Genomic DNA, 25939 nt, shown 5'->3' with positions numbered 1-25939 from the left:
TCTATCTGCTTAGGAAGACCATGTCATATGATTTAAAGCACAAGTACAAGTACAACAGTGTAAAAGAACAATTTAGAGATACTTGTACCTTACTTGAGTATTTCTATTTTCTGCCACTCCGTCACACTTATGAGGCAAATGTTGTACTTTTTACTCCACTACATTTATTTGACTGCTAAAGAGACATGTAACATGGCATATTAAGATTTTACATTCAAAACATATGATGTATTTATAAAATATAAAAGATTCATTATTATATAGGCCTATTAAACAACCCAACACTATATAAAGTAGCTAAAGATATCTCCACCTCAATTAGCAACACTAAAATGTGGCTTACACATTTAGATTAGTACATCTGTAATAATGTTCAATAATGCATTATATAATGTAGCCTACCTCTTAAAGGGACCATCCTGCTGCATAATAAGCACTTTCACTTTTAATAATTAAAGTACAATCTGGTGATATAACTTTAATACTTTTACTTATATTATGTTTTGAAAGCAGTACTTTTACTTGTAATGGAGCATTAATAAACTGTGGAATTACTACTTTCACGTAAGTGTGGGATCTGAACCCCTCCACATGGAAACAGATGAATAGAAATACTGCCCGATAACTGCCCGCTGCGCCTCTACGCTGCACACTACGGTAAGCCGGTGAGACAAACAAAGCCCCAGCCCAGTCCTAGCTCGCAACAGTGACGTCAGCGCGCAGCGGCGGTGCAGTGACGCGCGGCGATTGGGTGAGCGCGGTGCTAAACTGTGTTGTACAGTGAAAAGCCAAGATACCGACAACAAAAACAACAGCTGCGGCCGCATGGGGTAAACTAAAGACACATTCGCACTTTTCAGGACCACGCGATACACATTTCGGGTAAGGAAACCTATTAATAATCGTTTTTTTTTACACGCTTCGTTAGCTAATACAGCCCTTCAGCTGCTTCCGCCCTGTAGTAAGTTTCTTTTGTCCTCTTCAGTCAACAACAACATAAACAGCGAGTCAGTCAGTGTTTGACCGGAGAAGAAGGTGTGTTGGTTGGTTTAATTACAGTGTACAACAAGTCTTTAATGGTATAAAATATGGGTCTAAGGCGTCAAAACAAGTCGGATATGTCCCAGGTTGTTGCACTGAATACCTTTGGACTGGCTAATATGAGGGACGGCAACGCGAAATAGATAGCCTGCTGGGTGTGTTAGATAGGGGCAGCATCAGCCATACAATGGATGATGCCATTTTATGATTCTTGAATAATTAGCTAATGTGCTGCTTGACAGTAAAATGGTAGCACAGGTACCATGTAGCCACTTGTTTTGCACCTTACTCTTCTCAATAACGGATAAAAAGGAACAAATTGTTTTGGTCATTTCATTTGTATGGACTCATGCCTTATGTCCGTTTACTACCTCTCCCACACAGGTCAAGTGCAGGGCTACACTGACTATATAGAAACTCTTATACATTGAACTGAGTACACTATGTGCATCTCACTTATGGACATTTCCTTGTCTGCAATACACAGTTATTTATTTTATTTTTGCTGCGTCCCTGTTTCTAATATTTGTTCAATCTTACTTCTCCAGATGCCACTATGGAAGCACACTTCACCATTTCCGACAGCGAGTCAGAGCCATCGGAGGAGGTAGAGGAAGGGGAAAATAACAAATCATCAATCGCAGAAGAGCAGAAGGTTGTTCATCGCCACACCCTCAACCTGCCTGAGCTCAGAATGGCAGGTAGGAAATTTCAAAGAATTGTGGGAAAGGGGGGAATTAAAGAACTGCTGCAACATTAAGCAGAACATTTGGGAACAGGGCCACAGAAGATGCCACTAGCCAAAGTAGGTTTGAGTATCCCTAACCACAACCTGCACCAGATGAGATTACTTTTCTGTCTGTTAATGGCAGGATTCACACTTCTGTCACAAAAATCCCTGTCAAACAGAAATAAAAACAGAGTTTGTTGTATTTCCACAGTGAATGCAGCTGCATGCTCAACAAAATAACATTGTTAACCAAGATCCCCAAATATTTTGTAGAAACATAATGCAATATCCTATTACATTTTCTGCTGCATCCAATTTTTTAAATGCAGATCCAATTCTTGAACAAAGAAAGGGGGGAAAAAACATAGCATGAAACCACTCATTCATCACTCAGTCTAACATGACTGTTTTCATTGTATTGCCATTTCTTCGCTTTCTCTCTTATGCCTCCATTTTGCAGAATTGGAAACTGGTCTTTCTCACATAGGTTTTACTTTTGATGCACTCTAGGACATTAAAATGAGATTGTATCGTTAGGTCATTAAAATGTAAGTTAACCTATTTTGCATTTAGATTATCTCTAGCTCTATTCAAAGCAGTAGTTTGTCTCTCCTGTGTAGGGACCGGTCGAATCAGGCTGAACTCAGAGTCCCACGCTTACACGGTCTCCAGAGACGAGGAGCTCCAGGCAAGGGGGGAAGACTTGGCTGGTACGCCCACTGAGGGAGCTCCATTCAGGGGACGGTCCAAATCAGCTCCTCCTGTCTTGTGGGCAGCCAAGAAATATGGCCAGCAGCTCCGAAGGATGAGCGATGAGTTTGACAGCCTGCTTGATAGAGGGGTGAGAATGAGGGTGAAGGTGATGAGATTAGATTTGTTTATGGTAAAGGAAAAGGATCGTGTAATGCCGGGATGTGCGACGTGCTAGAATGACTTTGGGAACATTTTTAACTTTACACTCTGTCTCGTGCAGGAAATGAAGAGGGTGAGGAGTGCTGGGAACGCTAAACAGATGCACCACTCTAAAAGCTGGTGGAGCTACCTCTTTAGTCACCAGGAGATCGAGGGAGAGAACAGCCACCACGAAAACCACACACACCGCACTGAGTAGGCACCAGGAGAGGAGAAGGGAGTGCTACAGGGTTTGAGAAACGGAGGAGTCGATGGGATGAGCAGAAAGCATTGCGGAAGCCAAGAGAACAAATGTGACGAGAGCAATGAGAGCTCCACTGAGAAGCGACGGAAGAAAGGTTGGTTTTGAACAAAAAGATAAAGATCCAAACAAAAAAGGCATGGCCAAGTGGACGGCTGAGTGTCCCGTCCTAGTCACGTCATTTTTATATATCATTGGTAACTACATTTAAATTTTAAAATTGTATTTGTGTTGGTTGTGATGTTAATGGTATTGTTGGGTGACGCACTGTGAAAGTCAGTCAGGCATAAGGATAACCCTACAGAATGAAGAAAATGATGGGCCAGAGAGGAGAGATGATCTCTTGAAAACAGAAGAAGAAAGACGAGCATATAAGTGGATTTGAAGTGTGAAAGTTAAAAGATGCTCACCATGTCAGTCGCCTCTCCTGTCAGCACTATGCAATGTACTGTAGATGGAGAGATAGATGTACTGAAATCACTCAAAACACCCGAGGCCACCTTGAATGCTGTTAGATTTTCCTTCCTTGTTTTCTTAAGAAAATCACTGATGCCAGTGTGAAACACAAGCTAATGGAGATCACTGTAATTGTGTGCCAAACTGATCCGCAGGCAACAACGGAAGGGGTATAAAAAGGAAGGATTTTTTAAAGTGTTCAAATTGGGCCTTCATTCAGCTTCCTGTTCTGCTACCTGCAAGCCAGTACTATTTCTAACAGCTCTACTCGACTATCATTAACTGCTTTATATCTCAAATTTATAAAGACAAGAACAATCTTAATGTACAAGGACAATCTGCAGAAATAATATCTTTTGTAAAACTTCAGGATTAGATTATAGCCGAAGAAAATCACATTAAACGTACATATAAAAGCACAAACCAATATGAATCTATCTTTTTAAAGCCTTGGATGGGCAAAAAAAAAACAAAAAACAGACTTTGAAATTTTTATATGTAAATATTTTGTTAATATTTTATCAAATGACGGGGACAGTCGGTGGTTAAGCGAGATATTTAGCCAGAAGTTCCTATTTTATGAAGTTACCGTGCTCTTTGATAAGTTTGGCCACCCTAGCAATAGGCAGTGAACAATCCATGGCTGTTGTGGTAAATGTAATGTGCGTGTTTAAAGATGTGGGTGGGGATGAATTAACTGCTGTACAGGGAGACAACACGCTAGCCTTTGGCCCCATTTGCTCAGTAGCCAGTGCATATAGAAGATCGATTTAGCGAGTCTTGTCACATTTAAACACAGGTGTAAGGGATTTAAACCTTATTTTCCCCAACTATTTGCAACGTTTTGGTTTTTTAGGAAAATCAGTTTCCAGTCCTGTTGGATATTTATAATTTATAAAAGGTCTAGGTGTACTGATCTGATGCCAGATTTGTTATGTATGTATTATATTCAGGCTTTTTAGGATTACTTGGCTCTTACTACACAGAATATGACCTTTTTATGGAAGTAATTACTCTTCATATTAGTGATTCTAAAGTAAGATCAGCACCTCTACATGGCTTGGTAAATATGATTAGGCTATTTGAGACTTGTTGATCCATACGTGATTAATGAAAATGGTAATAGGCTTGTTCTACGTGTGTCTTATTCTCTTCCTCTTCGACTTGTAGGGTTGAGTTGTGAAGTGCTCGGGTGTGCAGGCTAAGGGGCTGCGTTTGTTTTGTCTTTGAACTGAAACCTTTTCTTAAACGTGGCTGTAGACAATTTTTAAATCAGAGAATTCTCGACAATCTAGAAAGGCACCACCCTTTTTCAAGCTTCATCCAACTCTGCCGTGTGTTTAGCACCATATGCATCACCCTGACTGTGTTAAGATGAACTTATAGAAACATTGATGACCCTTTTTAAAATGAATTGGTATCTGGTATAAAGCTCCCAACACATTTAATACTGTTAGACTCAGTGGGGACATTTAAACGACTTACTCCTTAAAAAAAAAAAAGAAGTAACGCCAACATTGTATGGTATCAGATTTCTCACACACACACACACACACACACACACACACACACACACACACACACACACACACACACGAATATGTACATGTTGTTAAGAGCTTGAGGCCAGATGTGAATGCTTTACTCTCTGGAAAATAAAGTTCAGCTGGAGTATAATATTGTTATGAACTGCCTTGAACATGCTGTTACCTGTTATGTGGCACCACATAGCCAGCACTGTCTGTTTACCAAACTACCGCCTTAAAACTTTGCAGCTTGCTGTCGCATATTACGCTCACGAATAAAAGCACAATGTGAAGGTGCGTTTGCTGTCACAACTGTGAGAAAAAAAAACTTTATTAATGGCTAACACTGATTTTAGCTGGAAAAGCCAAGTCAGAAGATGTCATGGTTTTTGGCTTTTAAACATGTGTAACAGTGAACACACCCCAGAGGAAAAACATGCCTGGGCACCTGGAGTTTTGCAACCATCCTTGGTATTACTTGAATCTGGAGATGTGTATGAAGAAAATTGAATTAAAATATTTACTTCTTTTTTTTGTTGGATTCTTTTTTTTTTTTTTTTTTTTTTTTAAATGACTTTTGTAAATGTATTTTCTCTACAGCTGTGAAACTTCTGGTAAATGCTGTCCTGAATAAATCATTTTAAGAGTGGTTTTAAAGTGACTGTTTAATTCATGGCCAATTCAAACAGGAAAGCTGGAACAAACTTCACTTTGTAAAAGTATGATTAAAGAATAGTATGAGGCAACAAAGAATATGGAACTACTCTTAAAATCCTGGCACACTGACAGATTTGTATACAACAGGGAAAATGTGGTTAGTATGTAGGTACTGCCTGAAAAGGCTCTCGGTGTTTCATGGGATATGGGTCACATTAAACAGAGAAAACCTATTAGCCAATGTTACTTGAACTCTCACATATCTCATTTACCTAAATCCTCAATACATTATCCTATTTACCACATGAAATCTGCTGGCAACCCAGAAAAAAAAATAATCAGCTGAACACAATTTCCAGCTTTTTCTGGTGGTTTCCCACCACCACATTATTGACAGGCAGAACTGAAAAACAGCGGCATTAAAGATGCATCAGGGAAGATGATTGAAGTTTGTTCCACTAGTGGTCTATCAAACTACTTCTGATGGATCCCAGCAGTACTTGTGAGCACAGTCCAAAGCTGTCAGTCTGTCCATGTCTGTGTCACTCAGTGCAAAGTCAAAAAGCCTGGCATTGTCCTTTATTCTGTCTGGATTTGACGACTTTGGCAGCACCGGGACGCCCTGCTGCACAGCCCAGCGCAACAGGACCTGGAGAGGAACAAAAAAGACCTAAGTGTTTTTTCTAATATTAGATGTTGAACAATGAGTAGGTGAGGCTGGCCCTAAAAAGACATTAATCAAGATGTTTTGTGTGTGTGTTTACCTGTGCAGGTGTTCGTTCACAGTTCTTTGCCACCTCCATGACCACAGGGTCAGTGACCAGCTCTCCTTTCCCTAATGAGGAGTAGGCTTGAAAACATACCCCATACTCCTCACACACACTCCTCAGCTCCGTCTGGCACAGCCGTGGGTGAAATTCTACCTGTCGAAGAATAACTATGTTGGTATATTCAAGTACCATTATGTACATTAAAAGTTATCTATCCTCCTTTCACTCATCCAATCTACCTGTAGCACCGCAGGAGGGATCTTGCAGCTCTGTATCAGTTCTCTCATGTGCGCTGGTGTGTAGTTGGACACTCCTATGGCCTTCAGCTTCCCCTGGGCATGCAGCTCCTCCAGTGTGGCCCAACTCTGAGCTCGGTTGCCTGGAATCAAAAATTAATTAGGGCCTCATTGTCAGTGTTACTCAAGTACAACTACACAGTGGAGGAGGAAAGTGAGAAGACAGCTTGAATCTTATTTCTTAATTAGTGGAGCACTTATTTATAAAACACTCGATACCCCTGGCAAAAGCAAAGTCAAACATATAACAACATATATGTACTTACAGGCCGTACATACAGGGTTATGTTTTCAGTGATTATTTGATACACGAAGGCAAACATTGACTTAATATGAACTGTTTACCTGGGTTGCGTTGGTCAGCCACTACCAGACCCTGTGTGCCCGGCCAGTGGATCAGGTAGAGGTCAATGTAACCCAAGTCCAGCTGTGACAGACTGTTGAGAGCTCCTTCCATGGCCCTCTCACCCTGATCCTTGGGGCCCAGCTTACTGCAGAGAGAAAGAGAGAGAGGATTGTTGAGAACGGCAGACTGTGCTTCAGTGCCTCCATATGGCCTCTAAAAAAAACATCTGATGTGATCAATATGTGCATCTTCCAGCTGTATTCAAGACGACGTGTATGTTATGCATAAAATAGCTGGAACTAAAGATTGTGCTATATGAAGCGTAACGCTGCAGGTCACTTATTTACTGACATGCCCGTGCTGTTTTGAAATGTACTGTATATGGGCTCATGCACTGTACATCACCTGGTTATGAACACATCCTCTCTGGTTAAGCCATGTTTAGGCAGGAGCTCCTTCAGGGCTCGGCCCAGGTCAGCTTCGTTTCGGTAGACAGCTGCACTGTCAAAGGCCCGATAACCAGCAAGCAGCGCTGCGTCCACAGCCCGGTAGACCTCTTCAGGACTCAACAACTTGTAGGTCCCCAAACCCAGGAGGGGCATCTGAACCCCTGTATTCAGGAGAACGGACGTAGTAGTGGAGGAGGAGTGTGAGGAGGAAGAAGAGGAGGACATCTGATCTTAAAGGCACTTCTTCTTTGTACAGTGTTTGGACTATTTGGTCTAGAATAGAATAGAATAGAATAGAATAGAATAGCCTTTATTGTCATTGCATTGTCATAAACCACACAACAGAATTTGGAGTCCAACACTGTTAAAGAGGGAGAGAGTAGAGATGCATCATTTGTATTGGGCGATAAAGGCTTTAAAGTTAAATATTGGTATCGGCCTTCAATAAACATTTTTCGCCTATATATCGCAGGCCAATCAGGTGACACTTTAATTATGTGCACAAGACGAGAGTATGTCTGCAGTGTGGAGGTTTTATGAAGTGTCCAAAACAGATAGCGAAGTTGCTAACTGCAATGATTGCTCGGTGTCATGTGAGAAGGAGCCAAATTACATTCTTTAAACTCTACTAATCAAATTGCCCATCTTATGAGCCATCAAGCAATCATGATGATGAATTTGTGAAGACCAAAGAGAAACGTGCACCAGCGGGAATAAAAGCAGTAGCTGTAGTTTTCTTGTTTTGCCTAGTGAACGTGTACATTTTGAAAAGTGTTGTGTGAGTGGGCCATCACGATAAGAGTAGGCATAATGATAAGATAATTCCACTACAGGAAAGACTTGATATTCATCTGCAATTACAGTATGTGGGGAAAAAATATGATATCAGTATCTGCAATCAGCCAAAATGAGTTGAAAATATCCACATATCAGCCAAAATCCAACATCGTGCATCCCTAGGAGAGAGAGCTAAGTGAGACATAAATTGAGGGTTTCTAGGGTAGTAAATATTAACATGGTTGTATTGGGACTGGTATACTGCACTGGGTGGAGAAGCGGAAAGGTTACACTGATTTCTCCAGGTTCTCCACAACTATTTTCAACCAGTTTCATTACAGAGGAAGGTCATGGTGTTGTAATGTAGTAAATGAGTACCAATGGTGCTACAGTACTAAACCGTTGACAGGTCACAATGCTACTAGTTGTGCAATGAGGCAGTGTATGTGACAGTGAGTGCAAACACTGTATGACACAGACTCTCAGAACGCTGCAACGTCACAATGCACCATAAAGTATTAAAATTGTTACAATTTGCAGTGCCGGACCGATGGAACGTCGCACTGATGTAGAAACATTGTTACGATGACGCAGCGTTAAAAAGAAAGTACAATGATTGCAGTGGGTCAAACAAAGAACCTACAACGATGCAGTTTTAGAACATGTTCCACTGTTACAGTCATGAGAACAAACATTGCAGGGATGCAATGTTAGAAACTTGGAAATCTATAATGGCGTACTATTCGCTGAGACGTAGATACGTTATGTTAAGGCTGGGTAGGAACGTCATTGAATGCTGATGCCACGGTAAAAGATCATACATATTTTCGTCTCACCTTTTGGACCTTTTCAGTTGAATTCTTTAGAGGGAGAGATGCATAAATAGAAACCGACCTGTCGCCTATTCACATACTAAAGAAAAAGTGTCAATGAAAGATAATGTCACGAGTAATAAAAAGTTAATTAAACATTACTTCTAACTTTAACCGTTGGACAGAAGATTATTTACAACGGCTCCTTCCCGCTACACGTGGTCAGCTGATAGTCATGTGAGTGACGGTTTTTGCCGTCACCATAGTGACACCTGCTCTGAAGCCGCTGACTGGAAGAAGATCTAGCTAATCAAAGAAGGCCAAGAGCCCGGAAGGCGGGAACTCGTCCTGTTCAGCGAATCCGATGATCTCGAGGCATTTCATTGACGTCCCGGTTTTAACTGTTGACTTCCTGCTGGAGGGCGAAGTTTCCCCCCAATTTCATGTTCACCATCCTCTGTAGACATTACGGTAACTTGAAGGGCGAGCAAGAGAAGCACACCTACACAAATTATTCTTCCTTTTCATGTTTTAATTACTATTTAACTTGTGTTCTCTCTACAGCTGTAAAACGTCTGATTTGCTTTCCTGAATAAATTATTAAAAAGTTGTGTTAAAGTGAGTTTCTTGTGTAATTCTTTAAAATTATGCAGGACAGAGGACACTTTGAAAATGTATCTTTTTCACTGAAAATGTGTAGTACTTCATAGACATTACTTTGTAAAAACATGATTAAATAACTAAATAAATGAGGCAACAAAGTATATGAATATGGAACTAGTCTAAACAAATTTGTAGACCACTGGGAAAATGACGATGTTTGTTCCACTAGTGGTCTATCACAACACTTCTGATGGATCCCAGCAGTACTTGTGCCCACAGTCCAAAGCTGTCAGTCCGTCCATGTCTGAGTCATTGTCCTTTATTCTGTCTGGATTTGATGACTTGGGGAGCACTGGGATGACCTGTTGCATAGCCCAGCGCAACAGGATCTTGAGAGGAACAAAAGACCTAAGTGTTTGTGCTACAAATGTAATTTATTGAACATTGACGTAATATGAACTGTTTACCTGGGTTGCGTTGGTCAGCCACTACCAGACCCTGCGCACAGCCAGTGGATCAGGTAGAGGTCAATGTAACACATGTCCAGCTGTGACAGACTGTTGAGAGCTCCTTCCATGGCCCTCTCACCCTGATCCTCGGGGCCCAGCTTACTGCAGAGAGAAAGAGGGAGAAGATTGTTGAGACAGCTACACTGTGCTTTTGAGAATCAAACCTGACTGAGATTCAGTGCCTCCATATGGTCTCGGAGAACAAAATCATGTCATGTGGGTATAACAATAAGGCCATTATAGACAAGTAATGTTACTTTCACACAGCTACAACAATCAGATCAAGAAAACATTTTATGTAAATAACAAAAACACATCCTCTCTGTTAAAGCCACGTTTAGGCAGGAGCTCCTTCAGGGCTCGGCCCAAGTCAGCTTTGTTCCGGTAGACAGCAAGCAGCGCTGCGTCAACAGCCCAGTAGACATCTTCAGGACTCAACAACTTGTAGGTCCACAAACCCAGGAGGGACAGCTGAACCCCTGAATTTAGGAGGACAGACGATGTAGTGGAGGAGGAGGAAGAGGAGGACTTGTTTTGTATGGACTATTTCTTCTATCCAGTACTGTTAAAGAGTGAGAGAGAGTTGAGTGAGACATAAATGTCAGACTTTTAATGTGAAGATGAAACCATATTATCATCTTGTTGCTGTTGTTTACATTCACCCCAGACACAAATTCAAAAAATGCTTAAAAAGCATCAACCTATATTGTACAGAGAGGTAAGTTAACAACTACTTTGCCTGCTGTCATGTGTATATGTGTGCCATGATGTTTCAATAAAAGCATTTTTGAACAAAAGAGAATTTTTTACAACTACTCCTTTCTGCCGCACGTGGTCATCTGATAGTCACGTGACTGTTTGGCGGCGTACAGTCATGGTAACACCAGAGCAGCTAGGCGGGAGGTTGCGCTGTCCGCCGAATCTGAGGCAAGTGAAGCTTTTGATTGACTGTGGGCCTGCTGCTGGATGGTGAAGTTTGATGTGAGGCTTGTTAGACGACCTGCCAATTTCATGCACGTCGTTTTCTTTAGACATAGTCATTTTAAGAGAGAGGGAGCCAAGAGTTTTTATGCGGGAAGGCAGGTGACATTAGCTTAAATTTGTCCTAGCTAGCAAGCAGTTTCACTCTTCTGTATATTGGACGCCCTGTGAACCAAAAAGACCACCAATTAATCTGTTTGTTTGATTTTGTTGCCCAAACCAGTTTAGGTCAGCCATGCCACTGCAGGCCTTCTCCTTCCCTGTCCACGAAACTCGATGCTTCAAAGCTGGTAGTTTTATCTACAAGTTCAGGATCAGAGGAGGCAGCAGCTACAGGCAAGACAGACAATGGCCTCATATTTATGCCTAATGTTTATTCTTCCTTCCTCTAATCTTCTGCCTTTTGGTGAGAGGAAGAAGTACAATATGAGAGCAAGACAAGACCAGAACAACTGTTCTACAGTAGAAGTACTGCACATTAAATTATTACAAACAAGAGGAAGAGCTAATGAGATACCAACACACATATCAGCTCTAGTGTGTTTCTGGGCGCAACCAGGTGGCCATCTATGTTGCCTATAGGAAGATTAGGGTACCACCAAGATAGAGATGACTAGCCTGAGAAAAAAGGGTTTTGAGTCTAAAGCTAAAACAGAGACTAGGCTCTTAAAGCAACTGCAGACGTGAGTCATTGTTTGTAGTTTTTCATTCTTTAGATCTCTCCCCATTATTAGTTCCTTCTCTTTTTTCACTCTTCATTTCTTGTCTTGAAAGCAGTGCAAACAACACAAGCTCAAAATCCCTAAGACAAACATACCAGTAAGAGGAAGAGTATTGATCGATGCTGCCTCCACTCACAGTTTCCTTCCATTCTTCGCTTTGCTTTTTCTCCTGAAGATAAAATTCTCCAAAGCATTGCAAAATGTTCTGCAGCCTTTAAAGTAGTTGGGGAGACGGCTGAGCTTCAGGCAAGAGAGGAAACATTGATTGGTTTTCTCCATTTTAACTCCAACACTGCTGCCTATAATGGCACCACTATTACATGTTCTGGTGTGTGTTTCCAGTTTGCTCTGACATTTCGTTTCATCTGCTAAAACAGGCCCCTCAGGATCTCTCTGCCTTTATTCAGAGATAACGCCCTAGAATAAGAGTCCTAACAGATCCTGGATGCCTTAAAGCCATATTTCCTTGTGACTAAAGAAGACTCTCAATGCTCAGCAGCATTGCAACATTATGTATTCTTGCTTTTGACCTTGGTGCTCAACAGTTAAATCTGTTTAAAGCATCCACTGATGTACACATTGCCTTGTACTCTAATCAGCTTTACAACATTTGAAAAATTAGCAAAACCTCAACTGCTAATACTGTATAACAACATCTTTTAAGACACAAATGTGTTGTGAACACAGTATAATGTGTATAATGTATTTTTTCAGTGGAGAGGAGGTTATGGGAGGAAGCTGCTTCAATCAGGAACTGGAGGTAATTATGGATACTGCTCGCCTGCTGTGTTGACACACTGTCATTCACACTATTCTTTATTAAATTAATTGTCTACGTTATTTCACTCTATTTAATTCTGTCTCTCTTTCTTACTCTTCTCTGATTTCAGGAAATTATCAGAACTGTTCTCGGCAACCTGGACGCCCTCCAACCCTTTTCTAGTACCCACTTCATTGTCTTCCCTTGTATCCTTTACATCTATTTGTCTGTTAGATGTCGACCTATTCCACTATTCTCCACTATATTCATACTGTAAATCTCTCCACTGCAGTTCCAGCCTTCATGGTACATGGGCATGAGGTCACGCAGATGCACACCAGCTTTCACCAATAGTATTGTTACATCATACATCTGTGTTTTATGTAGTAAATTGTAAAGAGTAAGGGAATAAGACAAAGTGGGGATCTAATGTAGAGCGGCATAGGTGTCATTTACACTGGGGACGCTGGGGAAATGTCCCCACCACTTTCTGAAATGGCTGATTTTGTCACTTAAAGCAAAAAAAAAAACATTTTGAAATATAGCTTGCAGTTAAATAGCAAATGAAAATGCTTTTAGAAAGATTTATTTGCACATTAAGAAAACATACAGTGCAATTAAAATATAGAAGAAACAAATGTGCATTGTCCAGGAAAAGTAACTTGAGCTAAAAACAAAAAAACAAGCTACTGGTTATAAAATAACCCAAAAATGTGCAGCACCAATCAGTAACTTTAAAAACTTCTTGTTGCCTCAGCAGGGATGATATTACATGAGAAAAGTTGATCTACATGAGAAAGAGATCTGAAAGCAACACAGAATGCCTGAGAGCTGCACTGACTTATATTCTATTATATTTATATATTTTGAAATGTCACGTACCACCTGAATTTTGTGTTTCCTTTTACATAAACAAAAACATTTCCAGCATAAATTGGTGCAGAAACATTCACCAGAATGCAGGAAATGAAGTGTTTAATGATCAAAATTTCCTGGGGGAGGTCCCCCCAGACCCCCCGCTTATTTATCTCAGCATTGAGGATATCTTTAAAACACTGTTTAACGATGTTTTGTCTCGTTCTCAACCTATTGTTGCGTATCGTGATGTCTCGCGAGCTTAGTGTCTCTTCTCACCCCTATGTCCCCACCACTTTTCAACACAAAGTGAAGCCCTTGTAGAGCGGAAACAGTTAGTCAATTAATCAATTAGTTGTCAGCTATTAAATTAATTGCCAACTATTTTGATAAGCAATTAATCACTTTTAAACATCCAAATTCTCTGATTTCAGTTTCTTAAATATGAATATTTTGTGGTTTCTTTACTCTGTGACAGAAAAACTGAATATATTTGGGTTGTGGACAAAACAAGACATTTGAGCATGTCACCTTTGGTTTTGGGAAACACTTATTGTCATTTTTCACAGTTTTCTGGATCTAACAACTAATTGATTAATAATTGTTAAAATAATTGTTATTTGCAGACGTAATCTAAAGGAAAGAGCGTCACAGCTAATATTCAGTGCTTTAGGGCACGGTACTTTAGCAGCTAAGTGTCCTGTCTTTAAACCACTGTACTGAAAAATACAGATCAAAGAATATTGCTACTGATTGTGCACTTGCTAAATGCTTGTTAACTAGAAGTTCACTGTGTTTAATTAACTGTAACTACCAGATAAGAAGCGGTGGGAGGGAGCGTCTAAGGTAATGTGCAGAAATGGCGAGAGAAGGCTGAGAGTCTATCCGTTTGTTCTTATCCTCTACCTGGAGAAAAACGTACTGAATGGTGAGCATGAACACGCATGAGCAAAAGCTCACAGTTGTTGTGATGATAGAGTATTCACAAAATACATCTTGTGCTTGCAAAGCATTACATTATCAGTACAAAGACATGTTATGTTATCAGTACAAAGACATTACTAGATACTGTAGTAATTAAGGTTACGGACTGAAAATTTTGTTCTAAGAAAAGTCACTCTTCTGCACTGACAAGTGCTAAAACATCAGTCACTCTTTAAGTAAATTGTGATTCATCTTTATAAAGAGCTTCAACGGCTTGTGCAAAGCCCGATATGACCCAATATTCTTCACCTGCAGATGAAGAGTGGATACAGGGTGGAGGGGCTGTGCCTTTTTCAGGGCCCGTGTTCATAGAAAAGAAAGAGCTTGTCCTGATTAACTGAGCGTGTACATGCAGGTGTCTTTTTCTGTGTAAAACAGTGGTCAGGCCTGTAAAAGGAAGGTACTCTTCAGGCATGTTAATGTCTCGTGTTCTTTGTTTCTCTTGTTTCAGAAAAGCAAGCAGAGAAAACGTTGAGCCCAGTGAGTTGTTCTGTTATTCACGTAAAACGAAGTAAGAATACAGGCTACAGTGTGTAGTATGTCCAGAGTTGTACATTGTGGAGATAAATACAATGTGCATCTTTCAAAATAACACTGCAATACAACAACACCTCAGAATGCAGCGCCAGACATTATTATTGGCAAGGCAACTTTATTTATATAGCACAATTCATACTCCAGGGCAGTTCAATGTGCTGTACAGGGTATAAAAATCTACAAACAAAAGTATAGTGTAGGTAATAAAAAGTAGTAGAGGCAGGTATTACAAGACATTAAAATAATTTAGTATAAAGTCAAAGAATGAATGAATAAATACAATTATATTAAGGCTATTTAAAAGCAAAGCTAAGAAGATGTAACCTTTTCTTGGAGTAGATTTGACATCAGTTGTGCCGTTTTTCCATAATAATCGTTTGCAGTTTGTTGCAGAGCAGATATATTGGATTTTTTTATATTGTACACCCACAGTTGTGTACAAGTGATCTAATATCCACCCCATGCCATGTGTTATACAGTACATCACTGTGTGTTTTCTAGGAGAAAGAGGTCGCACAGCGATTCCCCTCTGTTTGTGAGCCAGAGTCAAAGCGCTGTAAAAGACATTCACCACTAGAGGAGGCCATAGTAAAGGCATTAATCAATGACTTGGAGGCTGAAAGTGAGGTTTCTGTGGATGGGTGAGTGCTGTAGAGCTAATCTATAGGTCACATTTAACCTTAAGAAAACACAAATCTGTTTTTCTCTTACAGTGTTCCAAGAAAGAAGCTTAGAAAAGAAACTACAATTTGATTAAACCTGTGACCCTATTTCTTGGATTGTTATTTTTATTTAGCTAGAGCTATACAGAACAGCAACATTGTGGTCACAGAGGCTCTCATGTGAATCATTTTTTTAAGAGTGTGTGTGTGTGTGTGCGCGTGCACGTGTGTGTCTGGCTATAAGTCAGTTATAAGTTGATTCGCCATTGTCTCTACTAGGGTACGTATATCGTTAGACAATATAAATATAAATTGTCACAGATTTCCCCGTACCATTTATACTTATGCTAGCTATCCATTTAATATCTTTGTGTCTAAGGGCACTGTGGGCATGTGTTGCAAACCAATCAAATTAAAAGTGGATTTATGTATTTTATTTTGCATCACAAACTTCAAAAACAAACATTCCTATTGTTGTATCCATCAAGTTTCTACATTGATTTAGCAGAAAATGTATAACAAATACATTTTGCAGTATAACATTACATACAGTGATTTTAGAGAGGTTGCTAAATGAGGTCTCTGGATTGGCTCTGGGATAAGAAAGTGAAGGATGCATAAAGCTCTCTCTCTTTCACCAGTATACTGTATAATGTAAGAATTACATTGTCTTTGTATCACCACATCTTAATGATAAAACTGGTAGGTACGTTTTTGTGACAGTAGCAACACAGCAGGCATTATTGGCTTCATCATAGATTACAGTGTGCTGTAAGGTTTATTGACAAAAAGTATGCATGGGTGCATCGATTTGCAAAGCTGTCATTGATTATTTTCCTTATTCCTCGTCAGTGTGAACAGTATGTATTGTTATAAGGGTGGTGATATGGATAATATTAGATTAGATAATGTGCCGAAGATGATGGGAGCAATAATAGAAAGCTTGTTCACTCATCGTCCACACACACACACACACACACACACACACACACACACAAACACAAACCTGTATACACATAGTGTAGAGATGACAATAAGTGCTCTTATTCATAAAATCACTAAGACATCCATTCTGACAACTGCCCTGTTTCACACACACACACACGCTCCAGTGATTCTTGCAGTTATGAAACAAGACAAAATAGGCGAACGGGCGCCACCTCAATCACACTGACAGTCAGATCAGTGGGGCGAAAATTATTATTTAAAATGCGCACACTCACACACACAAACAAGGTCTTGCCCTCCACCTAGTTTATATGTAACTTGAATAAACAGAATTGTCTCCATCTTTTAGAGCTGAGGAGCACACACTCAGATGCACAAACTGTGTAAACATCCAGCAAACAGCAGGGCCTCAAGCATCATTACCAGTTCACAGGAAACCAAATTTCAGTGAGCAATTCTCGCTGAATTATGTACACCACATTGACCATTACAATTACATGTCCTTACAAAGGTGCTACACATAAGAGGTACAAGTCCACACACACTGGCAGCACACGGCACCTTCTAGTCTCAGAGGCTTCCTAGATGATGCCCTGGAGAGACAGGTGGTTTGTTTTTGTGTTAAACCTGCTGGAAAAATGGGAGTAGAAAAAGAACAAGTGTGGACATAGAACGGACAATGACAGCTTGTACATTTGTTCTCAACACATTTTTTTTTGCATTGATTGTTCTACTCAGCAAAAAGTCATCTTTTTGGACTCCTACTCCAGAAGACAGTTCTGCTCTTGTATCCACTCTTTCTCTTTCTCCTCGAGGGTCTGCTGGCTCTCACGTAGGTCCCTGAGGTGACAGCTGGTTAGTGTCTGCACATTCTGCATCCTGCTGAGCCAGAAACATCTCCTCAGACTTCTTCTTTCTCCCTTACTAGAGTTTGCTCTCACTTTTCAAACTCTGAGGCAGGCCTCTTCTGCAGTGTTTCAGCTGCTTGTCATTGTCGCTTATTTGTCTGCTAAGGGCCCCATATTGTGGATTATTTGGTTCTGTTGAGTAAAAGGCCTCCTTTTCCCTTTGACAGGCCTTCAGTTATGTCTGCACCACTATGAATTTTAGATCACTGGAGCTGAGGCTCTGAGTGCTGTAGCCTGTTGCTGGATTCTTATGTCCCTCTGCAGCTGACGCTCATTCAAGTCAGCTGAATACAGTAATATTTAAGCCACTGATCAGCCTATGTAGTTTCTCCTGTCTGCTCTGCGCTGTAAGATTATAAATATTTTCGACGATGTCTAGCTCATGCTGCTGTTGGAGGCTGAATGAGCTTCTTTTAAGTCGCTTTGTCACAAAGTGTCTGTTAAAAGACTGTAATGTATTCGATAAGGTGCACCCTGTTGTGACAGCCATGCAATCACACTTGTCAACAAAGAGCATCTAAGAGAGAAATGCTGGTGTTAGTTAGGTAAAAGTTAGGCGTTTTAATTCACTTAGATGTAACTAAAGGCCTTTGGAGGCCTGCACTGTGAGGCAGGACACCCACCAATTTAAATACAAAACAGTGACATTGACAGATGAGCACTGATTTTCATTATATGGTAGACCCTATTCCTATATAGCAGTGGTTGACAATAGGCGGCCTGATTGCTTTGATAGCAGAAAAATAAATAACTTAAATAAATTGCAGCAATGCTTCATGTTGAGTTTACGGAGAGCTTTTACTTTGAAAAGTTCTGAAGGACATTCAAAAGAGTCTCTGGCTTGATTGACACACCTCTGAAAAAATGCCTGGAAACGTGTGATTGGATTCGCCTGAATTTCCTCAGGGAAAAGAAAATAAGCGTCCATAGGTTTATGAATGCGGATCAAACGCCGGGACATGCACACACACTGCAGCACATGCTTTATTGTGAGCATGTGCAAAAGGGTCCTTATAATCAATTTTTAACAAGGGAGAAATAAAAAGTCTGCAGGATGTTGGGGTCGATCATAGAACTCTCCCAACCAGAGTCCTGCACTCTACTGACCGAGCTAAACATGCAAGTATCTAAGGGTTTGAAATAATTTGACTATGCTCTGGCCCGCCATGTAACGGCTTGAAAAAAATTTGGCCCAATGCCAGACTTATTTGCCGACCCCTGCTATATAATATTTTATATCATTTTTCTGGTACAAAGCTTGTGGAAATACTGTTTAAAATCCTGTTCTAAATGAAATGCCAGTTTAAGAAAATTTATAAACAGTATGTAAGATTTGGTGTTTTGTGAGATTTGGCACTCACCGCTGTCGTTAGTAAGGACACCTGTACATGTGCTTTTGGTTTGATTAAATTACTTATGTTAAAAAACTAGCGGGTTGCCAACTTTTCTAACACACCAAACTTCCGGCAGCCTCTTGCTTAGTCACTGTCTCTTTCTCTTCTTAATTTCCTCCGTCAACCTCCTCTTCTGACTCTTTGCCCTCTGCTATTAGCTAACGTTACGTCAATAGAGGCTGCTGACCCCAGGTTATGTTGCCTGCTCGCCCGCTCCGGCATGACACCAGCACAGCTCCTCACCAGCTGTTATTTTATGGTAGAAAAGTTACATGATGTTGCTCGGAATTTGGGTGGCAAGCTAACCAACAAAGCTAGACAGCAACTGACCCAAGTGCACATAAGTAACATTACAGATGACCGAGTGTGTTATCTAGTAAGTTTGCTATTATCAACTCAAGTTCAAAAAATCTGATTTTGCTCGAGTCAACAACTTTTAAGTCAGCTACGACTTTCAAGTCAGCTACGAAGTTATAACTGACTAGTCCAACAGCAAGGAGGCCAGCTCGGCATCTGTTCTGCATCCTGTCAGCTCTTTCAGCTCACGCCAGTGAGTAAAAGCCAGTCCCTCATGTTGGGTATCCTGGTTCTCTGATGACTACATAAACATAAGAATCAAGAACAAAATTTTACTCACTTGAACAACAGTAATTGCTCTGTTCTTGGTTGTGTCCCACTTTCTCAGGCTGCATGTGGACAATCCTCGTGCAGGGAGAGAGGTCAAGGAAGGTCCAGGACATGCTGACAAGGTGATCCTTTTCTTTGACTGGTTACCTGGTTTGTCGTTCAAATGCCAAATGAATTTGAGCCCAAAGTTGTTTAGAATTAATTGATTGATCAGTCTCATAGCACGCTTTGGTTTCCTCTCTACCACATCTATAAACACACACACACTTGTAGCATCACAGTCTTTATTGTTGCCCCAGGCTAACATTAGTGCAGACAGGTAGGATAACAAGTGTGATTAAGGGTAATAATAGCATTACATCAGACAGGGAGTACATGTTTCTGTGTGATTGTGTGTATGTGAGAGAATGTGTGTTTCTGGTGATGTGCTTCAGTTTGATTAGCAACAAAGTCCCAAAATTACCCTCCGCCCCACTCTCCTTCCCTCTGTGGCCCTTCATCTCATCTAATCCTTTGGGTTTTTTATACACTTGTCCACGCTGACTTCCTTCTCTAGCTTACCTTTTTCCCCTTACATTTGTTTCAAGTGGAAAAAATGATTTGTCAGCCCATTGCTTTAAAATGGATTAACTTTGAACAATGAAGGTGATCATTAAGCATATGTTTTGATTGCACAAACAAATTCAAGACAAGTGTAGTCAAAAGATGAAGAAAAAATGTTGGGTTTCAAATTCAAGCTCAAAAGCCACTTTGACACTGAAGCAAATGGAAGAGTCCAATTGACCGAAGCTAAGCCCCACCACTCATAGTTATTGTTGCTGCCCCAATCAAGTTTTCCATTCTAGCAAGGCACGTATGCAGTTTATAATGATATCAGTGAGATTTACTGTCGGTCCTCCACTTCAGGTGGAAGCAGGCTTCTCATAGTCACGAGCGTCGATTTTACTGTCTGAAATGAAAACCACCATTAGCATATTTTATTAGCTAGCTAACTACCATCATCTCTCTGGTTGAGTTTTTTACCCTTTTCCTTACCCTCATGCTCCTGTAAAAGACACAACTCTTCAAACTCTTTTCATATGGATTATTGCTGTTACCAAAGCCCATGCACACCGCTTCAAAATGTGGAGGAATCCAAAGCTACACTCGTTACATTTGCAAAGCTATGATTGGACCATTGCCGTTCGGTGGAAGCGTAGCATGGATGCATTATTAGAACCCAAAGATGGCGCCTATTCAGTCCAATGAGAATTCCTCACCTGGTGCATATGAATTGTTTGCAGTTTGAGATGTCAACAGTTTTACAGATGTCTCTTTTATAATGGAGGGGGAAATGCTTTTTGGGGGCACAGGGGAATTTTGTTCTGCCACCGGGCTAAATTGGAAGCAAGGCTGATCGAGCTCCATGGAGATAGTGTATAAAGATGGATGACACAACAGCTTCCCAATAGTGAAGCCAATATACCTCAATCGTCAAGTGGCTGGCTGCAGTATAGGTCATTAGTTTGGTTTTAATTAGTTATTTGATGCAATAAAAGCTGGACTCCTGTTCGTGATTGAGTCATCCGGGTGTGTGGGCTGGAACTCGAGACTGCAGCTCCAAACCCGATCACTACTGCACAGACCCAGGCTCCAAATGATGTCACCAGTTCAAGACGGCAGCACTGTATCCGGGATATTTTGTACTTTGTTGTTCAGTGGGAGGAAGCAAAGACACGTTGTCAATCTTTATATACGGTCTATGGGTCCGAGGGGTGAGCAAACAGTCAGTTCAATTACGTTTGTATTACTGTAAAAAAGATTTCATATTCTGTTCTATTTTCACTATTATTTTATTTAATTCTCTCTCATAGAAAGGGACCAAGAGGTTTGAGGAACCCCAGCAGACATCCGGTGTCAGCACAGGAAGTGGGACTTCAGGTGAAGTGCATTCTGGGACAACACAGGACATGGGGGAGGAGGAGGGCGATGAGGAGGGAGACAATGCAGAGTCTGTCTCTGGGACACCTGTGGAGCCAGGGATTCTGACTCGACTGGCAAGGTTGGTATGACGGCACAGCGGGCAGTGAGGTAGAGGAGGTAGCCAGGTTCAGAGCAGTCACACCAGCAGTAAACAGTTTCTCGCTAGCATGCCACAAGCAAAAGCTGTCAAATTAACAACAGATCACTAAATCTGCACACAGCGACGGTAAAATCTATATTTGTGGAGATGATAGTGACGTAACTGTCTTATTTGCAGATCTGACTGACTTTTACACCCACAGGAGAAACACGAGCTAATTGGTACTTTACATCTGAAAGACTAAAGTTGTCAGAGATTAAAATGGATCGGGGAAATCCAGCTATTATAAACACAGAAATTACAATATTTCTGTGTCTGTTGAGACAAGCTGAGACGCCAGATGTCCTTAGGCACATAAAAGACTGACAAAGGCGTCTCCGCGTTGAAAGAGCATGCCAAACAACCTTACAAATGTTGCCCTTTTAAGGTAACAATGATAAACAGTAGCAGCCTTATTGGAGGAGCCCACAGTTGCATTAATCCATTGTGCAGTTTGTTAACAAGAGCAAACTGTAAATGTCTCTGTCTCCCACTTTGCAGCCATATCTTCCCCCTGTCCTTGTTCTTCAGAGACACCTGAGAGCCGTGGGCAGACGGGACAGGAGTGGAAACTCACTGGGGTTTGTTTTGGTTAAAGTTCTGCAGTGCAAATAGAAAAGTGTTTCAGTATTTCATAGATTTGTTTTTTGATCTTTTATATTAATGTCATTAATAACATTACATTAATTTATTTAAAAACTATTGCCACTGAGCTCCAAGGTCTGTTTTTTATTTCAGGATTTTTTATTGTAGCTCTTAATTGTTACCATTAGCAAATAAATATTGTTCTTATTCCATTGAGGTTGTTTTTGTGATTTTATGTTTTATATTGTTCCATTATGGATGGAGACCTTGCCTTGCCCATTATTGTTGTTATAGCTCCACATGCAGTAACTGGATGTTTTTCATACTGTACAGTTCTCTTCTTACCACAGAGACGTCTGTGACTTCATATATGTTGATTCGGCTTTCATTAGCAAAACAAACAAAAGAGCAGCATGTCCTTCATATCTCTGTTTCCCATCTTAAATGCTGCTACATTTATCTTTGTGTTCATGATCTGTGACCCCATGCTGTTCAGTGCAAGACAACACATCACAAGTCCTTGCATCGGCACCTCTGTCCCTTCACCTGTTCTGTAATCATGCTGCGTTAATCATGATTTTTCTGTTTTAATGCAGTCTTGGGGTCTGTTATGTAAAATATGAATAAGCAGAAACCAGTTTAATCTAAATGTTTCCTGCTGGGTTATGGCAAAAATCATAATCACGATTTGTTTTGGTCAATATTGAGATCCCAATTATTTAACACTATTACTCCTTGACTTAGGAAACAGCATGCATGAATTCAACTGGAAAGTCGAGGGGCCTTTAATTTTCTCAGTTTTGTGATTGAATTTCAGATGATTAAACAAATTGGTCATATAGACTTGTGGTGCAGACACCAACGGGTAACAAATCTTTCACAGTATTTGTTGTTGTTCCTCGTCAGACTCCTGCAGCTGAATTGGTTTTACCTTTGTTGTTGACCAAAGGCTCTCTTTCTGTCGTCTCTGCTTGAGCTGAACTAAACATGCCACAGACTGGCTGAGAGGGAGTTTGGGTTTTGAGAGAGGGGCGAAAGCACACTGTGGTAGCAACACATTCTCACACCCACTTGTCACATATGGACGCTTGGTCAAGGCCCTTTTATGTCGCTTTTTAACGCCCTGGGTACCCCTTTAGCAATGTTTTTCAATGTTTAGGGCTCTGCCGTCAGGTTAGCAACAATAAATATGCAACGTCCAGTTAGACTTTCAAAATAAAGTGCTAGTGTTTTGAAACATTGCCATTTTAAAACGGCATGTTATTAAAGTCATGAGACATTGCAATTTGGTTAGGTTCAGGCACAAAAACTACTTGGTAAAGATTAGGAAAAGATCATAGTTTGGGATAAGATAACTACGTACGTCAGTTAACACGTAGGTAAGTTAAGTTACGTCACTTGTGTAACTTACGCAATTTACATAACTCGCGTAGAAATATTTAATGTTGACTTTTTGTTTCACACAGAACATGAACCCTGGACGCCTGGTTCAAATTTGGGGTTCTGGCCTTCCATCCACCCCAACCACCTCCTTACTCAGTCTCTTCTGTTAAATATCATATACCTACTTTTACTGTTCAAAACTGGCGCTACAGGGTTTCCCACACTGCCTTGAAATATGACGATATGGGGATCCTCAGTGCGTTACAAACTGAGGCCGACGGGTCTTGACCATGCGTCCAATTGTGACGACTTGGGAGTGAGAACAGGTTGGCTGTAAAGGAAAGTAGTGCGCTGAATTTATAAGACAAGACAATAGCAGAGCATCATTCAATTCAGTTCAATTCAATTTTATTTATATAGCGCCAAATCACAACAACAGTTATCTCACAGCGCTTTTCATAAAAGAGCAGGTCTAGACCATACTCTGTGATGTTATTTACAGAAGCCCAACAATTCCCACCAAGAGCAAGCACTAGGCTACAGAGGTAAGGAAAAACTTCCTTTTAAGAGGCAGAAACCTCGAGCAGAACCATGCCTCGACCGGTTGGGGTGAGAGAGAGAGAGAGAGAGAGAGAGAGAGAGAGGGATGGAAGGAGAGAGAGGGGAGGGAGGCAGCCTACACAGTCAACACACAGAGGTACAGACAGTAAAGGTGATGTTGCTATAGACTAAATGAAAAATGGTACAGATATTTAAAGTAGTGTTAATGATAATAATCGTAATGTTAATGATTATAATAACAATAATAACAATAAGACTAGCAGAGGGTGTCGAGCAGGAACACGGGGGCAGCAGGTGACCCGCAACCACAGATCCAGACTCCACAGCTCCAGAGCCAGAAAACCTGCAGGACGTGATAGGAGGAGAGAGGAGAGGGACGAGAAAGCACAAGACTACCGGAAAGGGGAGAAGTTCAGTTAGTAACATGCAATAATGGGATGAGGTTGCATACAGAGGGAGAGAAAGTAGAGGAGAGAGGAGCTCAGTGCATCATGGGAAATCCCCCTACAGTGTAGGCCTATAGCAGCATAACTAAGGGCTGCCTCCTGAACCCAAACTGGAACCTGGTTCCACAGAGGAGCTTGATAGCTGAACCCTCTGACTCCTAGTCTACTTTTAGAGACTCTAGGAACCACAAGTAACCCTGCATTCTGGGAGCGCAGTGCTCTGGTGGGGTAGTAAGGTACTATGAGCTCTTTAAGATAAGATGGTGCCTGACTATTAAGAGCTTTGTAGGTAAGAAGAATGATTTTAAAATCTATTCTGGATTTTACTGGAAGCCAATGCAAAGAAGCTAAAACAGGAGAAATATGATCTCTTTTCCTGGTTCCTGTCAGAACACGTGCTGCAGCATTCTGGATCAGCTGAAGAGTCTTAATGGACTTTTTCGAGCAGCCTGATAAAGAATTGCAGTAATCCAGCCTAGAAGTAACAAATGCATGGACTAGTTTTTCTGCATAATTTTTAGACAGGATGTTCCTGATTTTCGCAATATTATGTAAGTGAAAAAAGGCTGTCCTTGAAATTTGCTTAATGTGAGACTTAATTTGACATGTCATGATCAAAGATAACTCGGGTGTAATAACAAGATTCCTCACGGTGGTGCTGGAGGCCAAGGCGATGCCATCAAGGGAAACTATATCTATAGATAATGCGTCACGGAGGTGCTTGGGCCCCAGAATAATAACTTCAGTTTTATCTGAGTTTAACATTAGAAAATTACAGGTCATCCAGGTTTTAACATCCTGAAGGCACATTTGAAGTTTAGCTAACTGATGAGATTCATCTGGCTTGATCGATAGATATAACTGAGTATCATCTGCATAACAATGAAAGCTTATGGAATATTTCCTGATAATATTGCCTAAAGGAAGCATATATAAAGTGAAGAGGATTGGTCCGAGGACAGATCCTTGAGGAACTCCATGACTAACTTTGGCATGCATGGAGGACTCATCGTTAACATGTACAAACTGAAATCGGTCTGATAAATAGGACTTAAACCAGCTTAGAGTGGTTCCTTTAATGCCAATGAAATGTTCCAGTCTCTGCAATAGGATCTGATGGTCAATGGTATCAAATGCAGCACTAAGATCTAATAAAACCAGTACAGAGACAAGTCCTTTGTCTGATGCAATAAGGAGGTCGTTAGTAATTTTCACCAGTGCTGTCTCTGTGCTATGATGAGCTCTAAATCCTGACTGAAAATCCTCAAATAAACTATTGCTCTGTAGAAAGTCACACAGCTGTTTAGCAACTGCTTTCTCCAGGACCTTAGAGAGAAATGGAAGGTTAGATATAGGTCTA

The 25939-nt window shown here is 40.7% G+C and overlaps 3 protein-coding genes across 5 annotated transcripts; 2 read left to right on the top strand and 1 right to left on the bottom strand.

The window, feature by feature from the left end:
- The first annotated feature begins 711 nt into the window (after window positions 1-711).
- badb (BCL2 associated agonist of cell death b) lies at window positions 712-4919 on the top strand. Of its 2 annotated transcripts, none has more exons than XM_046064243.1 (4): window positions 712-882; window positions 1590-1742; window positions 2374-2612; window positions 2745-4919. In XM_046064243.1, exons 2-4 carry the CDS (start codon window positions 1598-1600, stop codon window positions 2880-2882), a joined length of 522 nt encoding a protein of 173 aa, XP_045920199.1. In that variant the 5' UTR covers window positions 712-882; window positions 1590-1597; the 3' UTR covers window positions 2883-4919. The 2 variants fall into 2 exon arrangements, with proteins under 2 accessions (XP_045920199.1, XP_045920200.1); XM_046064244.1 differs by having other exon boundaries at window positions 718-882; window positions 2392-2612.
- Window positions 4920-5553: 634 nt separating this feature from the next.
- zgc:101765 (uncharacterized protein LOC450036 homolog) lies at window positions 5554-9280 on the bottom strand. 2 transcript variants are annotated; one of them, XM_046064240.1, is made up of 6 exons: window positions 9038-9280; window positions 7381-7697; window positions 6975-7120; window positions 6573-6712; window positions 6328-6486; window positions 5554-6212 (listed from the first exon to the last, which is right to left on the bottom strand). In XM_046064240.1, the coding sequence occupies exons 2-6, from the start codon at window positions 7647-7649 to the stop codon at window positions 6033-6035; spliced, it is 894 nt and encodes a 297-aa protein (XP_045920196.1). In that variant the 5' UTR covers window positions 7650-7697; window positions 9038-9280; the 3' UTR covers window positions 5554-6032. The 2 variants fall into 2 exon arrangements, with proteins under 2 accessions (XP_045920196.1, XP_045920197.1); XM_046064241.1 differs by having other exon boundaries at window positions 7381-7585.
- A 1551-nt stretch (window positions 9281-10831) lies between these two features.
- LOC123980058 (membrane-anchored junction protein) lies at window positions 10832-22401 on the top strand. Its single transcript, XM_046064242.1, has 11 exons — window positions 10832-10843; window positions 10972-11052; window positions 11330-11442; window positions 12543-12588; window positions 12719-12794; window positions 14261-14371; window positions 14879-14907; window positions 15466-15605; window positions 19562-19625; window positions 21357-21544; window positions 22106-22401. Exons 3-11 carry the CDS (start codon window positions 11342-11344, stop codon window positions 22143-22145), a joined length of 795 nt encoding a protein of 264 aa, XP_045920198.1. The 5' UTR covers window positions 10832-10843; window positions 10972-11052; window positions 11330-11341; the 3' UTR covers window positions 22146-22401.
- Window positions 22402-25939: the final 3538 nt, after the last annotated feature.

The sequence above is a fragment of the Micropterus dolomieu genome, linkage group LG12, assembly GCF_021292245.1.
Source record: "Micropterus dolomieu isolate WLL.071019.BEF.003 ecotype Adirondacks linkage group LG12, ASM2129224v1, whole genome shotgun sequence".
Taxonomy (NCBI): Eukaryota; Metazoa; Chordata; class Actinopteri; order Centrarchiformes; family Centrarchidae; genus Micropterus; species Micropterus dolomieu.
The sequence above is the reverse complement of the archived record's forward strand: the minus strand, read 5'-3'. Positions and strand labels throughout refer to the sequence as shown.